This window comes from Cydia fagiglandana, chromosome 18, assembly GCF_963556715.1.
Source record: "Cydia fagiglandana chromosome 18, ilCydFagi1.1, whole genome shotgun sequence".
Taxonomy (NCBI): Eukaryota; Metazoa; Arthropoda; class Insecta; order Lepidoptera; family Tortricidae; genus Cydia; species Cydia fagiglandana.
In genome coordinates this window covers 16,131,741-16,147,976 of record NC_085949.1, presented here as the reverse complement: position 1 = coordinate 16,147,976, position 16,236 = coordinate 16,131,741, and the positions used below count along the sequence as shown (strand labels likewise).

Here is a 16,236-nt window from a genome sequence, read left to right as displayed (position 1 = left end):
AGGGTTCCACAGGGTTGAGCTGTTTCCTATAAAGCTTGTGCATGTCCCAAAACTGCTTCCGTCTCCAATGAGGTCTGATCGCCATCATGAGGTTGCCATCGAAACGCATGTACTGCATCTCGTTGGGATTGCTTACACGCTGCCATGCGATGATTGGATTAGTGAATGTAATTAATTATATATTATAATAGGAAACTCTGCGTAGGGGGCGTCACTAGTACAAACAGTAAACAAACCGCCTTGATGCATCAATGTCATATTCGTAGCAAACAATCTCTTAAAACTTGTTAAAAACTGTTTACGGCGTAGATTATAAGTTGGTTTTTGGTTTATACGGTTTGTGCTAGTGCTGCACTCTAGTGGCAAATCTAAATACATTTATTTCACATTAGTGCGTCGCGCTTCTAATTGTATATTAGTGGGTCGCGTTTTTGACCCACTTTCTTAACTAAACTTTCTTTCTTTTCTTTGTTTTGTGTTCTAAATCTGTCAAAAAATAAAGTAAAATTTAACAATTAGTCTTGTTACAAAAAATCTCAACAGGGTTCCACAGGGTTGAGCTGTTTCCTATAAAGCTTGTAGACATTGTCCCAAAACTGCTTCCGTCTCCAATGAGGTCTGATCGCCATCATGAGGCTGCCGTCGAAGCGCATGTATTGCATCTTTTGGGGGTTGCCAACGGCCGGCCAAGGGGTGGGCAATAGGCAGGTCAGGCGTGGGGTTGGATTGCTGAAATATAGATATTCATAATTTATTTTTCCTCATTGACTACCTATTTATTCCTACCTAGTCTAGGTCTGCATTTCCAAGCACTACTTAACAGTGCAAGAGTAGCGGTCACGTCATAATAGCTTAATGTTAGTGTGACTCACGACAGTTTAAATTCGTTAGGGGAATGTCTATTAAAATTGACAATTATGTGATGTCCTCCCAGACGTCTCCGTCGACGGCGACATCCTGATAAATTAAAAAGGGGTCTTAACTATTACGTGCATGGGCGCGAGCGTGACTCGCAAATCCAAATTTGGTCTTGAAAGTGCGGCAACACAAAACACAGTAAAGCTGCCCCGACGCGTTGTACCTATGTGTAATTGTAGGAGGGCTTGGGCCGAGTTTTTCGGAGCTGGCGTTTGGCGTCAAGATCTTCAAGTCGAGTGTGTTCGAAGTTATCAAGACCACACCACCACTCTGGCCTAGTGGGTAGTGACCCTGCCTATGAAGCCGATGGTCCCGGGTTCGAATCCTGGTAAGGGCATTTATTTGTATGATGATACAGATATTTGTTCCTGAGTCATGGTTGTTTTCTATGTATTTAAGTATTTATATATTATATATATCGTTGTCTGAGTACCCACAACACAAGCCTTCTTGAGCTTACCGTGGGGCTTAGTCAATTTGTGTAAAAAAATGTCCTATAATATTTATTTATTTATTTATTTATTTATTTATTTATCAAGACCCGTATTGACAGCAGTTCGCCAGTCCGATCTCCGAGATGCAAGCTCCTCCCACGACTCGCATGAATTGCCGGTGGCCAAAAGGTGGCGTTTTAAGTCATCCCTGTATCGCAGGTACTGCCCACCAGCCTTGCGTTTACCTGAGGCTAGGTCAAAGTAAAATACTGCTTTGGGCAGAGTCGATGGTGCCATACGTACAAGGTGCCCACACCAACGCAACTGGCCTTGACAATTATGTGATATGTGTATAAATGATAGAGTCTGTTCGGAAAGAGAAGAATCGTGGAATGTATTGGACCCCATACATTCCACGACTCTTCTATTTCCGCTCAAACTTTACCGAATGTTAATGACGATGCATTAAAAATAAAATGTTACATTAAATACGATGAATATAAAGCAAGTGGTAACCATAAAAAAAGAAAAATCAGCAAATAAATTAACACTTACTCATGTTTCACAAAGTTCGTTATCAACTCTGCAAATGTTTCCACGGCTCGCAAATCATCATAATTCGTGATGGGTGACGAAACAAAAGCATGCTCCGACGCCGCACTATGTCCTGCCACCGATATGTTCTCATACAATGGGTCGTACTGCCTCAGACTGCCTTTGTAAAAGAACTCCATCAAATAAACAGGCATCCGTTTACAGTGATATTCTACAGATTTCAATAGTCCATGCAAAACAAGGCTATCGCCAAAATACTCCAAGTTTTCCACCATTGTATCCTTTCCTATAGTTCTTTTCCCGTAATAAAATATCTTGATCGCTTCAGCCAAGATCCTTTTGTCTTCTTCAGTTTCAAAACCAAGATTGCCTGGCAAGAAATATTCGAAAGAATTTTCCATTCGCTCTTTAAAATTCTGTTCGTAATACTGCGCACTCTTCAGGAAAACTCCCTCTAAAGAAGAGAAAATGAACAAAACCGGTACCTGGTCGTATTTACCATTCACTAGTATGTCGTACGGGGACTCTTGCAGAAATTGTCTAATATGTGGTTTTGTAGATGTTGTTTCAATACATGGTGAAAATCCGACACTCCCATCACTTAAACTATTTTGGTACAACTCATTTACAGTCGTTAAATCATCTACAATTTTCTTTCTGTAAAAAAGGGCTAGATCGTCTAAATCCTTTGGGACAAAGTTTAATGTTTCTGCTAGTTTAGTAGCCGTTCCTATTGGGTCGACATCGACTGACCAAGGCGATGTTGCTGATCCTGATTCCACTATAGCCCCTTTGAATAAGCCAGCGCCCATCTTCGACAAAATTAAAAGGTCTACAGAAACGGCCCCGGCATCTGTACCATATAACACCACATGTCTTGGGTGTCCTCCGAAATTGATAATGTTTCTTTGGATCCACTGTAAAGCGGCTACTTGGTCTTTCAAGCCAGCGTTGCCGGGCGCGTCCTCAGTGCCAAGGCACAAGAAGCCTAAAATGCCTAATCTATAGTTGAAAGTTACCACTGCGATATCATGTTTAAGGAGATACTCCATGTCCGTGGTTGGGGCGGTTCCTCTGATGAAAGCGCCTCCGTGGATGAAGACCAGGATTGGTAGGGGACGTGGCTGGTGGCGCCCCCTGATGGGGGTCGGGGTGAAGATGTTGATGACGAGGCAGTCTTCTTCACCGTAGCCGGATTGTGGGCACTGGACTGTTCTGTTCGCTTCGTACACTCCATTCCATGGCATTGCTGGTAATGGACTCTGGATAACAAACGTATATTTATTTAAAATTATGGCTTTTCTAAAGAACTTGCCTTTATACTCCTTAGGGCCACTTGCACCAACCATGGGTTAGCCAGGAGTTACCCGTTAACAAGAGAGTTAAATTGTACTGGTTATAACCGGGTTAGACCGGTTAACCCGAGTTAGTGGCTAACCCTGGGTAGCGCACGTGAGACGTTTAGTGAGATATTGTATTTGTGGTTGGATGTTTGGATGCACGCGATTAATTAAGTAAACGTTAAATATTAAATCTCAAGTTAAGCTCAAATCGCTAGTTATTAATTTTCATGCTTGTGGTTAAAAGAAAGTTTATTCATCGCTGTTGAACAAAAGCATGATTCTGAAGAGGCAATATACTGCCGTATTCGAACTTCAAGGTATTCACAAAAGACGACACGTACTAGATCCATTCTATATACGTTGTAGTTTGGATATCAACTAGTTCTCTTTTGCAGCGCAATTCGGACTATCAATGCCGCTTTTACGTTAGATAGAGTAAGATATCTATTAGATGTGACTTGGATCTCTAAGTCATATCCTGTGGAAATCGTTCAAGAGTATATATCTCCAGAATCGCGCAAATGTCAAATTTGACAGGTTAGATCTTAAACATATCGTTATCGTATCATGGTGATGTCTAAAAGATATCTAATAGATATCTCAAAATCTAGCTCTCAAAGTCTATTTCAAAATCCGAATCGGGCCCATAGTCTTGAAGCTAATGATCACCTAATAAAACAACCGCAAGCTTAATAGTGTTGACTGATTTAAATAAAATTATATAGGCTAATGACGATTAAGGTGGTGGTACTAGTGCTCGACATGCCCAATAGATGACACCCTGCTGCCAATTCTATTGACAACTTTAGTTTCAAGTTGACATGTACTGAAACCGCGTCGAGCACCAGTACTACCACCTTAGGCCCCCCCACATCTAGCGTCTTTCGAGCGTCGGCGTCTGGTCAGCGCTATAGAAAATGACGTCGCTGCGCAGTTGCGTCGACATTGCGTCCAGCAGCGGCCATAGAGTTGTAGACGCCGACGCTCGAAAGACGCTAGATGTGGGGGGGGGGGCTTATATTCTGTATTTATCAACTAACCTTAAATCGATTCTCTCTAACCGGAGGCGCAGCGTAAGGTATCCCCAAATAAGCCATGTATGAAAAATCTACAGTTTTCACTAACATCCCTTTCACAATCCCATTTTCCGTCGTTATGTATGGAGGCAAAATTATCTTATCTCGAACCTCACTTCCCGCCCCGCTGAATATATAAAGACTAACACAAACTGACACGGAAAACCAAGGCATTTTCTTTTTTTTTTATCGTGTCTAGATGGTTGACGAAGTAGCCATGCTTGGTAAATGGCAGTTTCGAATAGACTGTTCCATGAAGGTATTTCTGAGGTCATTACTTTAGCTAATCAAACATAGCGTCATCTAATATGAATAAACAAAACAATAGTTATAGGAGATGTTGATGTTTGTATGTATTGTGAGATACCTATTGTCAACATTAGGTGCTGATGATTGAAATCATTATATTGTTTGCTACAAAAGAATAACTCCCTTTCTTTCATTGTGGTACCTTTTTTTTTTATTATTTTTATGGCGGAATTTTTTTTTTATTACCTACACTGAAAGTAAAGTTCGCATCCACCAACCATTGTAACCAAATATTTTGTTACTACTTACAGAAAATTGGGACTTGCGGTTATGCCCCCCCCCACATCTAGCGTCTTTCGAGCGTCGGCGTCTACAACTCTATGGCCGCTGCTCGACGCAACGTCGACGCAACTGCGCAGCGTCATTTTCCATAGCGCTGACCTGACGCCGACACTCGAAAGACGCTAGATGTGGGGGGGCCCTATGTGTTACACCAAGGGCGATTTTTGAATTTCGACCGCTCGATGTCGTGTATTTCATTCAATAAGATCTCTACTACTAGGCATTTAAATTTTACTAATAGAATTGAAAACGAGAAAAGGCTACATTCCTACTAGTCAAATCAGCTTCTTTTTTACAACTGTCAAAACGATTTGCTAATATGGAATCTATATGAAAACGAATATAGTGACGTCACGGTAAATTGACCTACATTTTATATTTCAATCCGATTTAAAAATAGCTGCTATCTATGTTTTTCTAATAATTATCTGGTGCTTTATTTTGTGCACGGTTTAAAAAAATATATTTTAAGTACAGGAAACATCCCTATATCACTCGATTCCCAATTTCTATCGCTCGCATTTCAAAAATTAGCATTTGCCGTTTTCCACCGATTTTCGAATGACGAAATCGAGCCCTCGAAATTCAAAAATGGGGCCCCTGCAATACTTCGAGCAACACCGGCTTCCGACATGTCGGAAGGGTCCTCCCTTCCGACATGTCCAAGCGATATGTTACCGTACAAATAGTACTGCCATTTTTTGCGGGGGGAAATGTGCACACAGTCTTGACAATAATAATTATAGTAAAGTAGATCGAAAATGGGCAAAATATCTATAAATCATGAAAACTGCTAGGTATCTTGTTGGAAAAAGTTTGTTTTATATCTTGTTGGGGCTGATTACCTTTACAAAACTAACCCAATATTTGACGTCATTTGTTAATCGATATAGGGGAGATGTGGGTAGAATGATCCCCTTAAGGGAGAAACTTTACTGTGTTCACAGTTGGAGACAAAAACACAAGATTTAGGTCATTATGAATAGTCCATTTACTTAACTAAATAACTGCATACTTATTTCTCGTGTTTTTTTATATATTTAAATAATTATGTTATGTTTTCTAAAGGTTTAGTAAAGGATCATTTTATACATAGGCATGTATAAAACGATCCCTATAGGGTATCGTTAAAATAATCCCAGATGATTCCTTTGTAATATCAAGATTTCTTCGTCTTAATCATTTAAGTCAGTATATTCCAGCGTTTCTTTATTTTCAGAAGATGAGTGCTATTTTTTTTTCTATTTTGGCCTTATTTTTGACGCCATCAGGGGCACAGATTTTGCTTGCTATTTTAAAAGGCAATCCATAATTTAATCGCATTAAGAGTCCTTAGCATTTCTTCCTAAGGTCATTTTTAGTGTTCCGTACAAAACTTTGTTTACGGAACACTTATTTCGGAAGTAAGTGGCTTTGCGCACATAAATTCGCGACATGATATGTTATGGCCTGTACAGGAAATGCTTATAGTAAATTACTTAGGGGGTAAAATGATTCCAGGGATCATTTTACGCCTACGAAAAGGGATCATTTGACCTCAAACACCAAATTTCAAATATTGGCAAAAATATAACTTTCAAATTCAACTTGCTTCAGTATAAACATCGTTAAAGTATACTTTCTTAATAATGTTTAGCTATAGCTAAACATCATTAAGATCCGACAGTGAAACACAATTTGAATAAAACCTAACATGCTAAAAGTAATGGAATTCGGAAAATAGGCATACTGTAGATTAGACATATATTTTTTAATTATTTCCTAATAAAATCTCGCTGCATGCTCGTACCGTCATGACACTTTAAGAGGCAACTGGTGGGGTTACGGGGCATACGTTTATTGCATATTTAGATAGATGGCACTAGTAGTTGCTCAGATACGATGGGGGATCATTTTACTCAGAGGGATCATTATGTACACATCTCCCCTATTACGTGCTTGGTTATATTTCGTCTGCATTTACCTATTCCTTACAAAAAACTAAACGACTAACAGCATTAGATAGGTATCACATTTTAGTTGGTTTTGTATGAGCCGTTGTAACAAAATAGGAATAGCCTAGATTCGGATCAAGTCGGGAGGAAAAGTTATCGGTAAATCCAAGGAACAGGCGACGGCAATAGCTGGAGATGTGGTGTTTGGATCGCTAACATTCTCCGTTGTAGTATTATACAGCCGTGGTAGTATTATACAGCCGTTGTAGTATTATACAGCCGTTGTAGTATTATACAGCCGTTGTAGTATTATACACCCGTTGTAGTATATACAGATTATACGTCATAGCAAACATTTACTCACGCTATTTTACGCATTTTACGAGGCTGGGCCAATGATGATGATCATCATCATCATCATATCAGCCAGAGGACGTCCAGTGCTACACGCTGCCCCCATCTTAGTGGGTCAGTATGATGGGCTGATGGCCCATCGTGTAGACGAGCTGTAACATGATTTTTTGTTTGTAATCATTTTGATGGGATATATTAAATCAAATACTTTTAGTAAAAGTAACATTTATTATGGTTTACCCTGCAAAAAAATGACATTGACAAATGTGCCGGCTTCAAGTAAACAGTTTTTTGGCTGCAGGCGAGTCACAGGCGGTAATTATGTTCATTCTAGGGAAGACTTCCTATCCTGTTAAATACATATCAAAATAAGTTACGTACTCACTTGGACACACGCCAAGGGGAAATTTATGATGGTTGCAACTCGAAAGTTTCGCCGTACGTAATAATATGAAGGCATTCGCCAAAGGAATTAAGCCAGAGTTGTTGGTAACGCAATCTACAAAAGTAAATTAGCGTTTTCTGGAAATACGTAGGTTGTTCCATAAGTCTTGCAAAAGTGTAACTTCTTATTAAGCATTTTCAAAATAAAAACCATCACTGTTAATACTCTTATAAATGTGTTCAAACCATGTATCACACATGATCTTCTACCGCTCCTTTGTGACACTGGCGCAGGCTTCATCCCATGCACTCAATAGCTCGTCATCAGTCGCAGACCGTCGTCCTTTTAACTGGCTCTTGATCAGCGGGAAGAGACCAAAATCGCACGGTGCAAGGTCGGGGCTATAAGACGGGTGGTCCAGCACAGTAAGCCCCGATTGCCCCAAAAACTTCTGAGTTCTGATAGCTCGATGAGCAGGAGCGTTATCATGGTGGAAGTGCCAACTGCCCAGATGAGGGACCCAGAGAGGACATAACTTTTTAACTTTTAGGCCTTGGTGTAAATTTGAATTAAGTGTTGATGCACTAATGTGGAGAATCTCCTCAATATGCCTGCACGTAATTCGCCTATTAATAGTTATCAGTTTTCTAACAGCGTCTATGTTTTCTTGGGTCCTGCTTGCAAAGGGTCGGCCCGGTCCTTCGCCGTCGTCTAAATTATAGTTGCCTCTTTGAAATTCCTTTTACCACCTGAATACGGTGGAAAGGGAAGGGTACTCCTTACCAAAGGCACCGAACATTTCCTCGTGGCAATCTTAGTAAGATAATCCACGTTTGAAATTATAATACAAAATCACTTTGTACTCGCGGTTACCGAGACTAGTCATTTTCACAATTGTTTCGATCTATTTACCGAATATCACTGCTGGCAGGCTCAACAAACACATCATGTAAGAACTTGTAATTAGTGGCAGATAACCATACGCTCAGTCATACATGTGAAAGCTTGTTAGATTCCTTCCATTGCAAGACTTATGGAACAGCCTACGTACGTTACTTTTAGGGCCACCTACATTCACTAACCCGGGGTTAACCGGTTAAACCTGGAGTTACCATGGTTACCAGTACAATTTGACACTGGGTTAACGGTTTAACCGGTTAACCCTGGGATGGTGCAAGTGGCCCTTTCTGACGTATTGGTATGACGGAAAGGGAAAGACAATCGTTGAGGCTATTCGACTAAGCCTTTTTTCTGGGAAGGGGTGGACGGGTCCCTGGTTAGAGCGTTTCTTCTCTGTATTTATTTATACATTTTTAATCCAGCCCAGCGTATTTCGCTAGCCGTTCAAAGAGGAAACGCCAGCAGCGTGCTAGGTACATTTAGCCGGGTACCTATGGCCTAATAGCATGTAATACCCTTAATTTTTATATTTACCTATTTCTTTTTTTTTTGTTATAAATGGAATAATTATTTACCTAGTTATACCTAAGTTTATAAATTTAATAAATGATTATTACAAAAAATGATAGACAACACCAAGACTACACTAAAAAGGCGGACTTAATGCCGATATCGGATCGGACAATGTGAAAACTTAGTCCGTATTTAAAAAACTTCTATGTTTTATGGTTTATTAATAGTAATGACACTCTTACAGTCTTATAGTCTCTTAAGGCCCAGCCATACAAATGAAAAATGCAATTTTGCTACAGAAATTTGAACCTACACTGTAGGATATAGAGTTGATTTTGCGTTGTTCAAAACCTGAACGAGACAAAGCAAAAGCAACTCTGTTCCAATCGAACATAATTTAAATTTCATTGAAGTGAATAAGTACTATAGGTAAGACCTTGGGTCTTAGGAGGATAGTCAGACCGTAAAAAGTCTGCAGCGGTTTTGATAGCCAGCGCAGTCCAGGTGTCATTTTAAACGTCAAACTTCTATGAAATTATGACGTATACATAACACTTACACTGCGTGGCCTATCAAATCCGTTGTAGACTTTGTTTGGTGCGACTGTACAATATTCCTAAACTGCAAAACGTAATTCAAGACCAAAAAAAGTAAAAATGTTGCCACTTTTTTACTAGCGCGTCTTGTATTTATGTACAAATAAATAAATAAAAGTAGGTACTTTATTTAATAGTCGGAGTAAAATTACTAAGGAATAAATTATCTTAGCGTGATTATTTATCAAATAGAATTTACTATTTTACAAACAAATTATTGCAATGGCAACATTGTCGTACTTTTTTTGTGCTTGAATTACGTTTTGCAGTTTAAATGAAAATAAACGGGTTAACAGCTGTCACGGGCTTCCGATACAGCGCATACAGCTCATCCCACAGACGCTTCCTCGAACAGTTGGCGTGTTGTCGCACGCTGAACTCCTGGTCTAGGTGCAGGTACGAGAGGTTGCCGGGCTGGACCATGGGCCATTTCATTGGCAGCATTGGCGTGTGTGTTGGCGTTGGGTCACTGGAAAAAAAAGAATTTATAAGGTAGTGTTTGTTGAGGAAAATCTTCAGTGCTATCGAGGTGATCTTCTAAAAACCGGGCAAGTGCGAGTCGGACTCGCGCACGAAGGGTTCCGTTGAGGTGACGAGAGGGGTAGAGAGGTTGTTTAAATTAAACACGTGCGTTCTATCTAATGATCCGTTTACTACTGACTAATAATATCAACAATCTGTCTCCCTATACTATACCACACCGTACCATAATGCAAAACAAGGCAAAAAAGAAATGGTCACCCATCCAAGTACTGACCCCGCCCGACGTTGCTTAACTTCGGTCAAAAATCACGTTTGTTTTATGGGAGCCCCACTTAAATCTTTAGTTTATTCTGTTTTTAGTATTTGTTGTTATAGCGGCAGCAGAAATACATCATCTGTGAAAATTTCAACTGTCTAGCTATCATGGTTCGTGAGATACAGCCTGGTGACAGACGGACGGACGGACAGTAGAGTCTTAGTAATAGGGTCCCGTTTTACCCTTTGGGTACGGAATCCTAACAAAGTACCCCGCTGGCCGCTGCGTATGTCTGTGTGTAAGTATGTATGTTCAAAGACTGATGCAATGAACAAATGCGGACGTCACCTATCAGTAGAGTGATTGGGGAAGGTTTAAGTGTATAATCTGTTGAGGTTTACCCGTGCGAAGCTAGCCGGGTAGCTAGTTTTATCATGAAGCTACTTCTTAACTGAACGTTATTTCTTGTTTTAATAATAATAACGTTTAGTTTGAGTTCCCGTTATATAAAACAAAAATAAGTTTTTGACAAAAATTTCATTTTTGGTACAAGCTTTTATCGCCTATTGTACTTTTTTCCACAGGCAATTAATACTCATCGAGACTATTCTAAAAACCCCAAACACAATTAGGTTTCGTTGTTTTATCACAGAGTTCCTATGGCCACCTCCGGTCTCCATCATCAGATCAGCTAGATGACACCATAATATTGCATTGTCACCCGACTTACGTATGTATGCAAAATTTCAGCTCAATCGGAAATCGGGAAGTGGATCAAATTTAACTTGCAAGATTTGATTACAGACAGACAGACAGACAACGGTCAGGTGAAACTAAATAAAAGCTTGTAATAACAGAACTTACACTGTGGTATTTAAGTGAACCTATACATAGTACAATCCGCCATCTAAAATAGTTATGTCGTAAAGTATATTGTATTATAAAACCCATGCTAATATTGCTATAAGGTCATTGTGGGGAAAATAAGGGAAAACCCGTCAAGATCTTTCGCAGCTTTTAACTTTTGCGTTTGTACACATATTCCATTTAAAGGTCGGTAGAGCAGAAAGTATGAAGCTATTACTTTCCGAGTACCGTAAAACGGGGTGAGTAGGTTTCGCGGGGAGAGTTGGGTTATTAATGGGGAGAGAAGGTATTTAAGGCTACTGCTACAAAAATAATGTATTCCAATTTAAAATGGGGCTATAGCAATAAGAATAATAAAAAAAAACGATCCAACAATCTTCCAAAATCACCTTTGTATGAAAAACCCTCTCACCCCAAATACGAGGCACTACGGGGTGAGGTGGGTTTTCCTCTTTATCGTCAAAGTTATGAAATGGAACTACCCAAAATAAAATACAAACTAAAATACAAACGTCCGAACCACTTATTATATACACCATTCAGTTTTCACATGTAAAAATAAAATTTTATCGAGGTTTGAAAGTCAAATTTCACCCAACTCACCCCATTTTACGGTATGTCTGAGCGACGTATGTATACAAAGGTGAGAGTCCTTGCCATATGACAGTTTTTACAGCAATATTTGATATGACAGTCTCCTCTTCCTTAACATGGTATTAGTCCTAAAAAACACATGGACAAACAAATAAATACACTGCTAGTTTAATACACATGGACAGACAATTAAACTAATTGCAACAACTCACCCAAACTTGGCGAAATTCCCTATTAGTCGTGCCAGACGAGTAACTGTCAGTCTATCACTCCGACCCGTTATCGGTATAGTCGATATTAGGCTCCTCGCAACGTCACCATGCCCTGGCAGGTTGATATACTCGTAGAACTGCTCGAAACCTCCCCGTTCACTCTTATAAGCAAATTCCATCAAATACACTGGTTTCTCAGGTTCAGCATACTTCTCTGCTGAAGCCAACATTCCATGCATTATAAGAAAGTCACCGAAATAATTCAAATATCCAAACAAATGGTCGTCATCTATTACCCCCTTAGGGCCAAAGTATTCCCGTTTTACTTTCTTTAAAACTGGTTTCCTGGTCGGTTCTCTGTCAATGTTAAGATCTTTTGGCATATATGCAAGGAAATTTTGATTCATACCAGCTTTGTAATCCAGCTCATAATATTCTGCGCTTCTTAAGAAAAGACCTTCTAGAGTGCTATATACAAACATTATTGGGATATCAGAATAGTTCCGAGATTGTAATATTTCAAGAGGTGGATCCAATATAAATGCATCTCGGGAATTATATTTGTTCTCTACACATGGGACGAAACCGAATGACCCATCCGTTAAATTGCGATAGAGCCTATAGTTGGCTTCGCTTAAATCATCCGCCGTTCTGGTCTGCAAGAAGGAAACGAGTTCTTCCAAAGTCCTGATCGGTGATTCAGGTTTTAGCATATTGGCGAATTGCTTAGCAGTATCAATGGGCTCGGAGTCTACTGACCAGACGGAGGTGGCAGATCCGGACTCGATAATTGCCTTTTGGAACAAGCCATCAGGCGCAGCCAGTATGTGGAATTCGACCGACGCGGCGCCAGCACTCATGCCGTATACGGTCACCATGGCAGGGTCTCCTCCGAATTGCTGAATGTTTCTTTGGACCCATTGAAGTGCTGCAGTCTGGTCTTTCAGCCCTGCGTTTCCCAGAGCTTCCTCTATCCCTAAACATAAGAAGCCTAGTACTCCTAGCCTGTAGTTTAATGTGACTACGATGAAGTTTTGTTTGATGAGGAGGCCGAGTCCTTTGGTCGGGCCCGAGCCCATGAGGAAGGATCCCCCGTGGATGTAGACGATGACGGGGAGCTGCGTGCGCAGGGTGGTGGGGGTGAACACGTTGACGATGAGGCAGTTCTCGTCGCCGATGCCTAGTTGAGGGCACATGACTGTCCTGTTCGCGTAGAATACGTTCATCCATGGTTTAGGAGGGAATGGAGCCTGAAAAGAAAGAGGATTACTCGTTAATAATAATGATCTATCTTATACCTTTAAACGAGCAATTCTTGTATATTTATTTATATATAAGTTTCGGGGATCTCGGAAACAGCTCTTACGATTTCGATGAAATTTGCTACATAGGGATCATCGGGGCCGAAAAATCGATCCAGGTAGCTAGGTCTTATCGCTGGGAAAACGAGCATTTTTGAGTTTTTATGTTTTTCGAGCAAAGCTCGGTCTCCCAGATATTTCAGACTGAGATAGCATGTCTGTTGGTCTAATATAGTAAGTATAAAACCATTTTTTTTAACTTTTTGATAGATAAATAAAGTTTTCACCACACCAGCTCGGAAAGAATTACTTTGCACTTCAAAAACGAATAGCAAAGTTGCATTTTATCCACATGTGAGGCAAAGTAATCAAATGCAAATTTTGAGTTGAATTCTTATGTTTGCTGGTAGAATTGACTTTTAAATGATGATTTTGGATGATAAATATTTAATAACATTCATTTGGAATTGATTTGGTTTGATTTTGTTTGATATTTTACATAATAATATTTGCTTCGGGTTGGTGTGGTAAAAAATTTTGTGTTTCACTCGGGGGCAAATTTTGTTTAACCCTCGTGCTTTGAAACCCTCGCAACGCTCAAGATTCCATTTTTCGAACCACTCGATACGCTCGTGGTTCAATTTTGGAATCTTCCGCTTGCTCGGGTATCAATATTAGCACGAGCGCTTAAACAACAACTTTGCCCCCTTGTAAAACAAATAACTATTATTCATGCACACATTCAAAGGATTTATCGGGGAGCCTTGTTTGCTTGCCATCCTACACTACCGGTGGTTGAAAATGCTCAGAGTTTGAGTCAATTGTACTCACCATAAACCGACTACTTCCAGTAGGCGGCGCAGCATAAGGTATCCCCAGGAACGCGAAGTAATCCGCATCGTTGTCTTTCTCTAAATGCCCTCTGACGACCCCACTGTCGATTCTCACATCTCTCGAACCGCTCGAATCGCGAAATGTCCAGATTTTGAGACTCTCCGAAAGAGGTGTAGAGGAAAAATTTACGTCTTCATGAATTGGCTTTGAGGCTGACCGTTCTTCGCTGTATTCATCACGGCTTGCTTTGTCCCATCTTTCGGGGCTTAAGGCTAAGGTGTAGCCAAATATCAGTAGGCATGGTAAAATCATTTTGCGCAGCTTCTTAATATTTGAAATTAATATTTTATTTATGCGCGCTGTATTCACTGAGGAGAATTTTAAGGATCACTGTGTTCTGAAATGTCTGTAGTGAAATTCGTTTCTAATGTAGCGAGGTGCTTACTGTCTGTAATTAGAAACACGTCTGATGAGAATCGTTTAGGATATCGATAGTTATTATTGTTGACCGTCCATTTGGAAGATAATTAGCTATTGTGTTGTATTGTAAGCAAAACAAAATAGATTTTGTCATGCTTTACCGTTTGGCTTTGTTAAAAGTATAATATAATGTTTGTAAATGTCTTTGGCAGTGCACAATGTCAAAAAGTGTCGAATTTACAAAAGAAACACAATACGACGCAGTACAATTTATTATTCTTCAATTAGTTAATGTCATTATCTCATTAGTAACGGGTCTAACGTGATTAAAGTAATGTGTACAAAACGCGAGAGTATAAGGTGTTATATTGTGATGAAATTAGTGATTTTTTAGTAATGAAAGTATTATTATATATAATTTTGTGATGAACCTTGGTATCCTAAAGTCAAAGACGATTACACTGTACTGATAAATAAAATAAACTGTTAGTCTGTTACTTATTGATCATACGAATGGAATACATATGTTATCAAACCTTGCAGTAAATTTTAACCTCTAGCCGCCCAGAGACCTATAAAAAGGTCTCCTGTTCCATTCTAATTTGCACTTTGTGTTGACAAAATAAAATTTCATTTTGCTTGGCAAGGTTTGACGTATGGGCGGCTAGAGGTTAAGAAAGCTGATAGCGATAAGTGGGATAGATAACATTATTATGACGGGTGACGTTAAAGATATGTATTAGGTAGAGTTAAACCAAGAAAAGTCTGTAGCGGATTTGATAGCCCACGCAGTGTAAGTGTTATTTATTACGTCATAATTTCATAGAAGTTTGACGTTTAAAATGACGCACTGCGTGGGCTATCAAAATCGCTGCAGACTTTTCACGGTCTAACTTTATCTGCCGTATTCGAATTTCAAGATATTCACAAGAGACGACACGTACTAAATCCATTCTAGATACGTTATAGTTTAGATATCAACTAGTTCTCTTTTGCAGCGCAATTCGGGCAACCAATGTCACTTTTACGTTAGATAGAGTAAGATATCTATTAGATGTGAATTAGATCTCTAAGTCATATCCTGTGGAAATCGTTCAAGAGTATCTCCAGAATCGCGCAAATGTTAAATTTGAGAGGTTAGATCTTAAACATATCGTTATCTTATCTTGGTAATGTCTAAAAGATATCTAATAGATGTCTATTTCAAAATCCGAATCGGGCCCATCGTCCGATTCGATATCGGATGTCATATGGAAGTGAAATTTAAGGTGCAGTGAGTTCAGAAAACGGAGTTTTTTAAAAGCCGTAGCTCTTTTTTGGATCACGATACAGCTGCCATACATTCAATTAGCAAACTTGAGGGTTTTTTCTACTGATTAGAGTGATTAGAATCCTAAGTTTTTGACTTTTGCTCGATAGAAAACGATCACGAACATAGGTCTAAAACGGACTTTCAAGATTCGTAACAATTTGTGCACAAAAGATAAAAATATGAAAACTGCTTCTAATAACGCGCAATTGTATGCTTGAGCGACTACCAGGATTACTTTTTTTTTTAATTTCACATTCAATAAATAAGTTCCAAAATATGATATCAGACGTTCCGTGCACGCAACTTCTTTGATCAGATGCCCGCTGGGCTCGGATCAAAGCACACGTATCGCAAATTT

General features: G+C 39.5%; 2 protein-coding genes across 2 annotated transcripts; both read right to left on the bottom strand.

Annotated features, from left to right (window-relative positions):
- Positions 1 to 528: 528 nt before the first annotated feature.
- LOC134673121 (esterase FE4-like) lies at positions 529 to 4,446 on the bottom strand. Its single transcript, XM_063531058.1, has 3 exons — positions 4,291 to 4,446; positions 1,908 to 3,169; positions 529 to 729 (listed from the first exon to the last, which is right to left on the bottom strand). The coding sequence occupies exons 1-3, from the start codon at positions 4,375 to 4,377 to the stop codon at positions 537 to 539; spliced, it is 1,542 nt and encodes a 513-aa protein (XP_063387128.1). The 5' UTR covers positions 4,378 to 4,446; the 3' UTR covers positions 529 to 536.
- Positions 4,447 to 9,869: 5,423 nt separating this feature from the next.
- Positions 9,870 to 14,458, bottom strand: LOC134673399 (esterase E4-like). Its single transcript, XM_063531377.1, has 3 exons — positions 14,144 to 14,458; positions 12,012 to 13,261; positions 9,870 to 10,068 (listed from the first exon to the last, which is right to left on the bottom strand). The coding sequence occupies exons 1-3, from the start codon at positions 14,456 to 14,458 to the stop codon at positions 9,870 to 9,872; spliced, it is 1,764 nt and encodes a 587-aa protein (XP_063387447.1).
- Between the last annotated feature and the right edge of the window lie 1,778 nt (positions 14,459 to 16,236).

Coding starts and splice junctions, on each gene's coding strand:
- LOC134673399 (XM_063531377.1), bottom strand. CDS start 14,458: ATGATTTTACCATGCCTACTGATATTTGGCTACACCTTAGCCTTAAGC. Junction 13,262..14,143: donor CTGGAAGTAGTCGGTTTATG/GTGAGTACAATT, acceptor CTTTCTTTTCAG/GCTCCATTCCCTCCTAAACC. Junction 10,069..12,011: donor GGGAATTTCGCCAAGTTTGG/GTGAGTTGTTGC, acceptor TTTTTTTTCCAG/TGACCCAACGCCAACACACA.
- LOC134673121 (XM_063531058.1), bottom strand. CDS start 4,377: ATGTTAGTGAAAACTGTAGATTTTTCATACATGGCTTATTTGGGGATA. Junction 3,170..4,290: donor TTAGAGAGAATCGATTTAAG/GTTAGTTGATAA, acceptor TTTGTTATCCAG/AGTCCATTACCAGCAATGCC. Junction 730..1,907: donor ACGAACTTTGTGAAACATGA/GTAAGTGTTAAT, acceptor TCTATATTTCAG/CAATCCAACCCCACGCCTGA.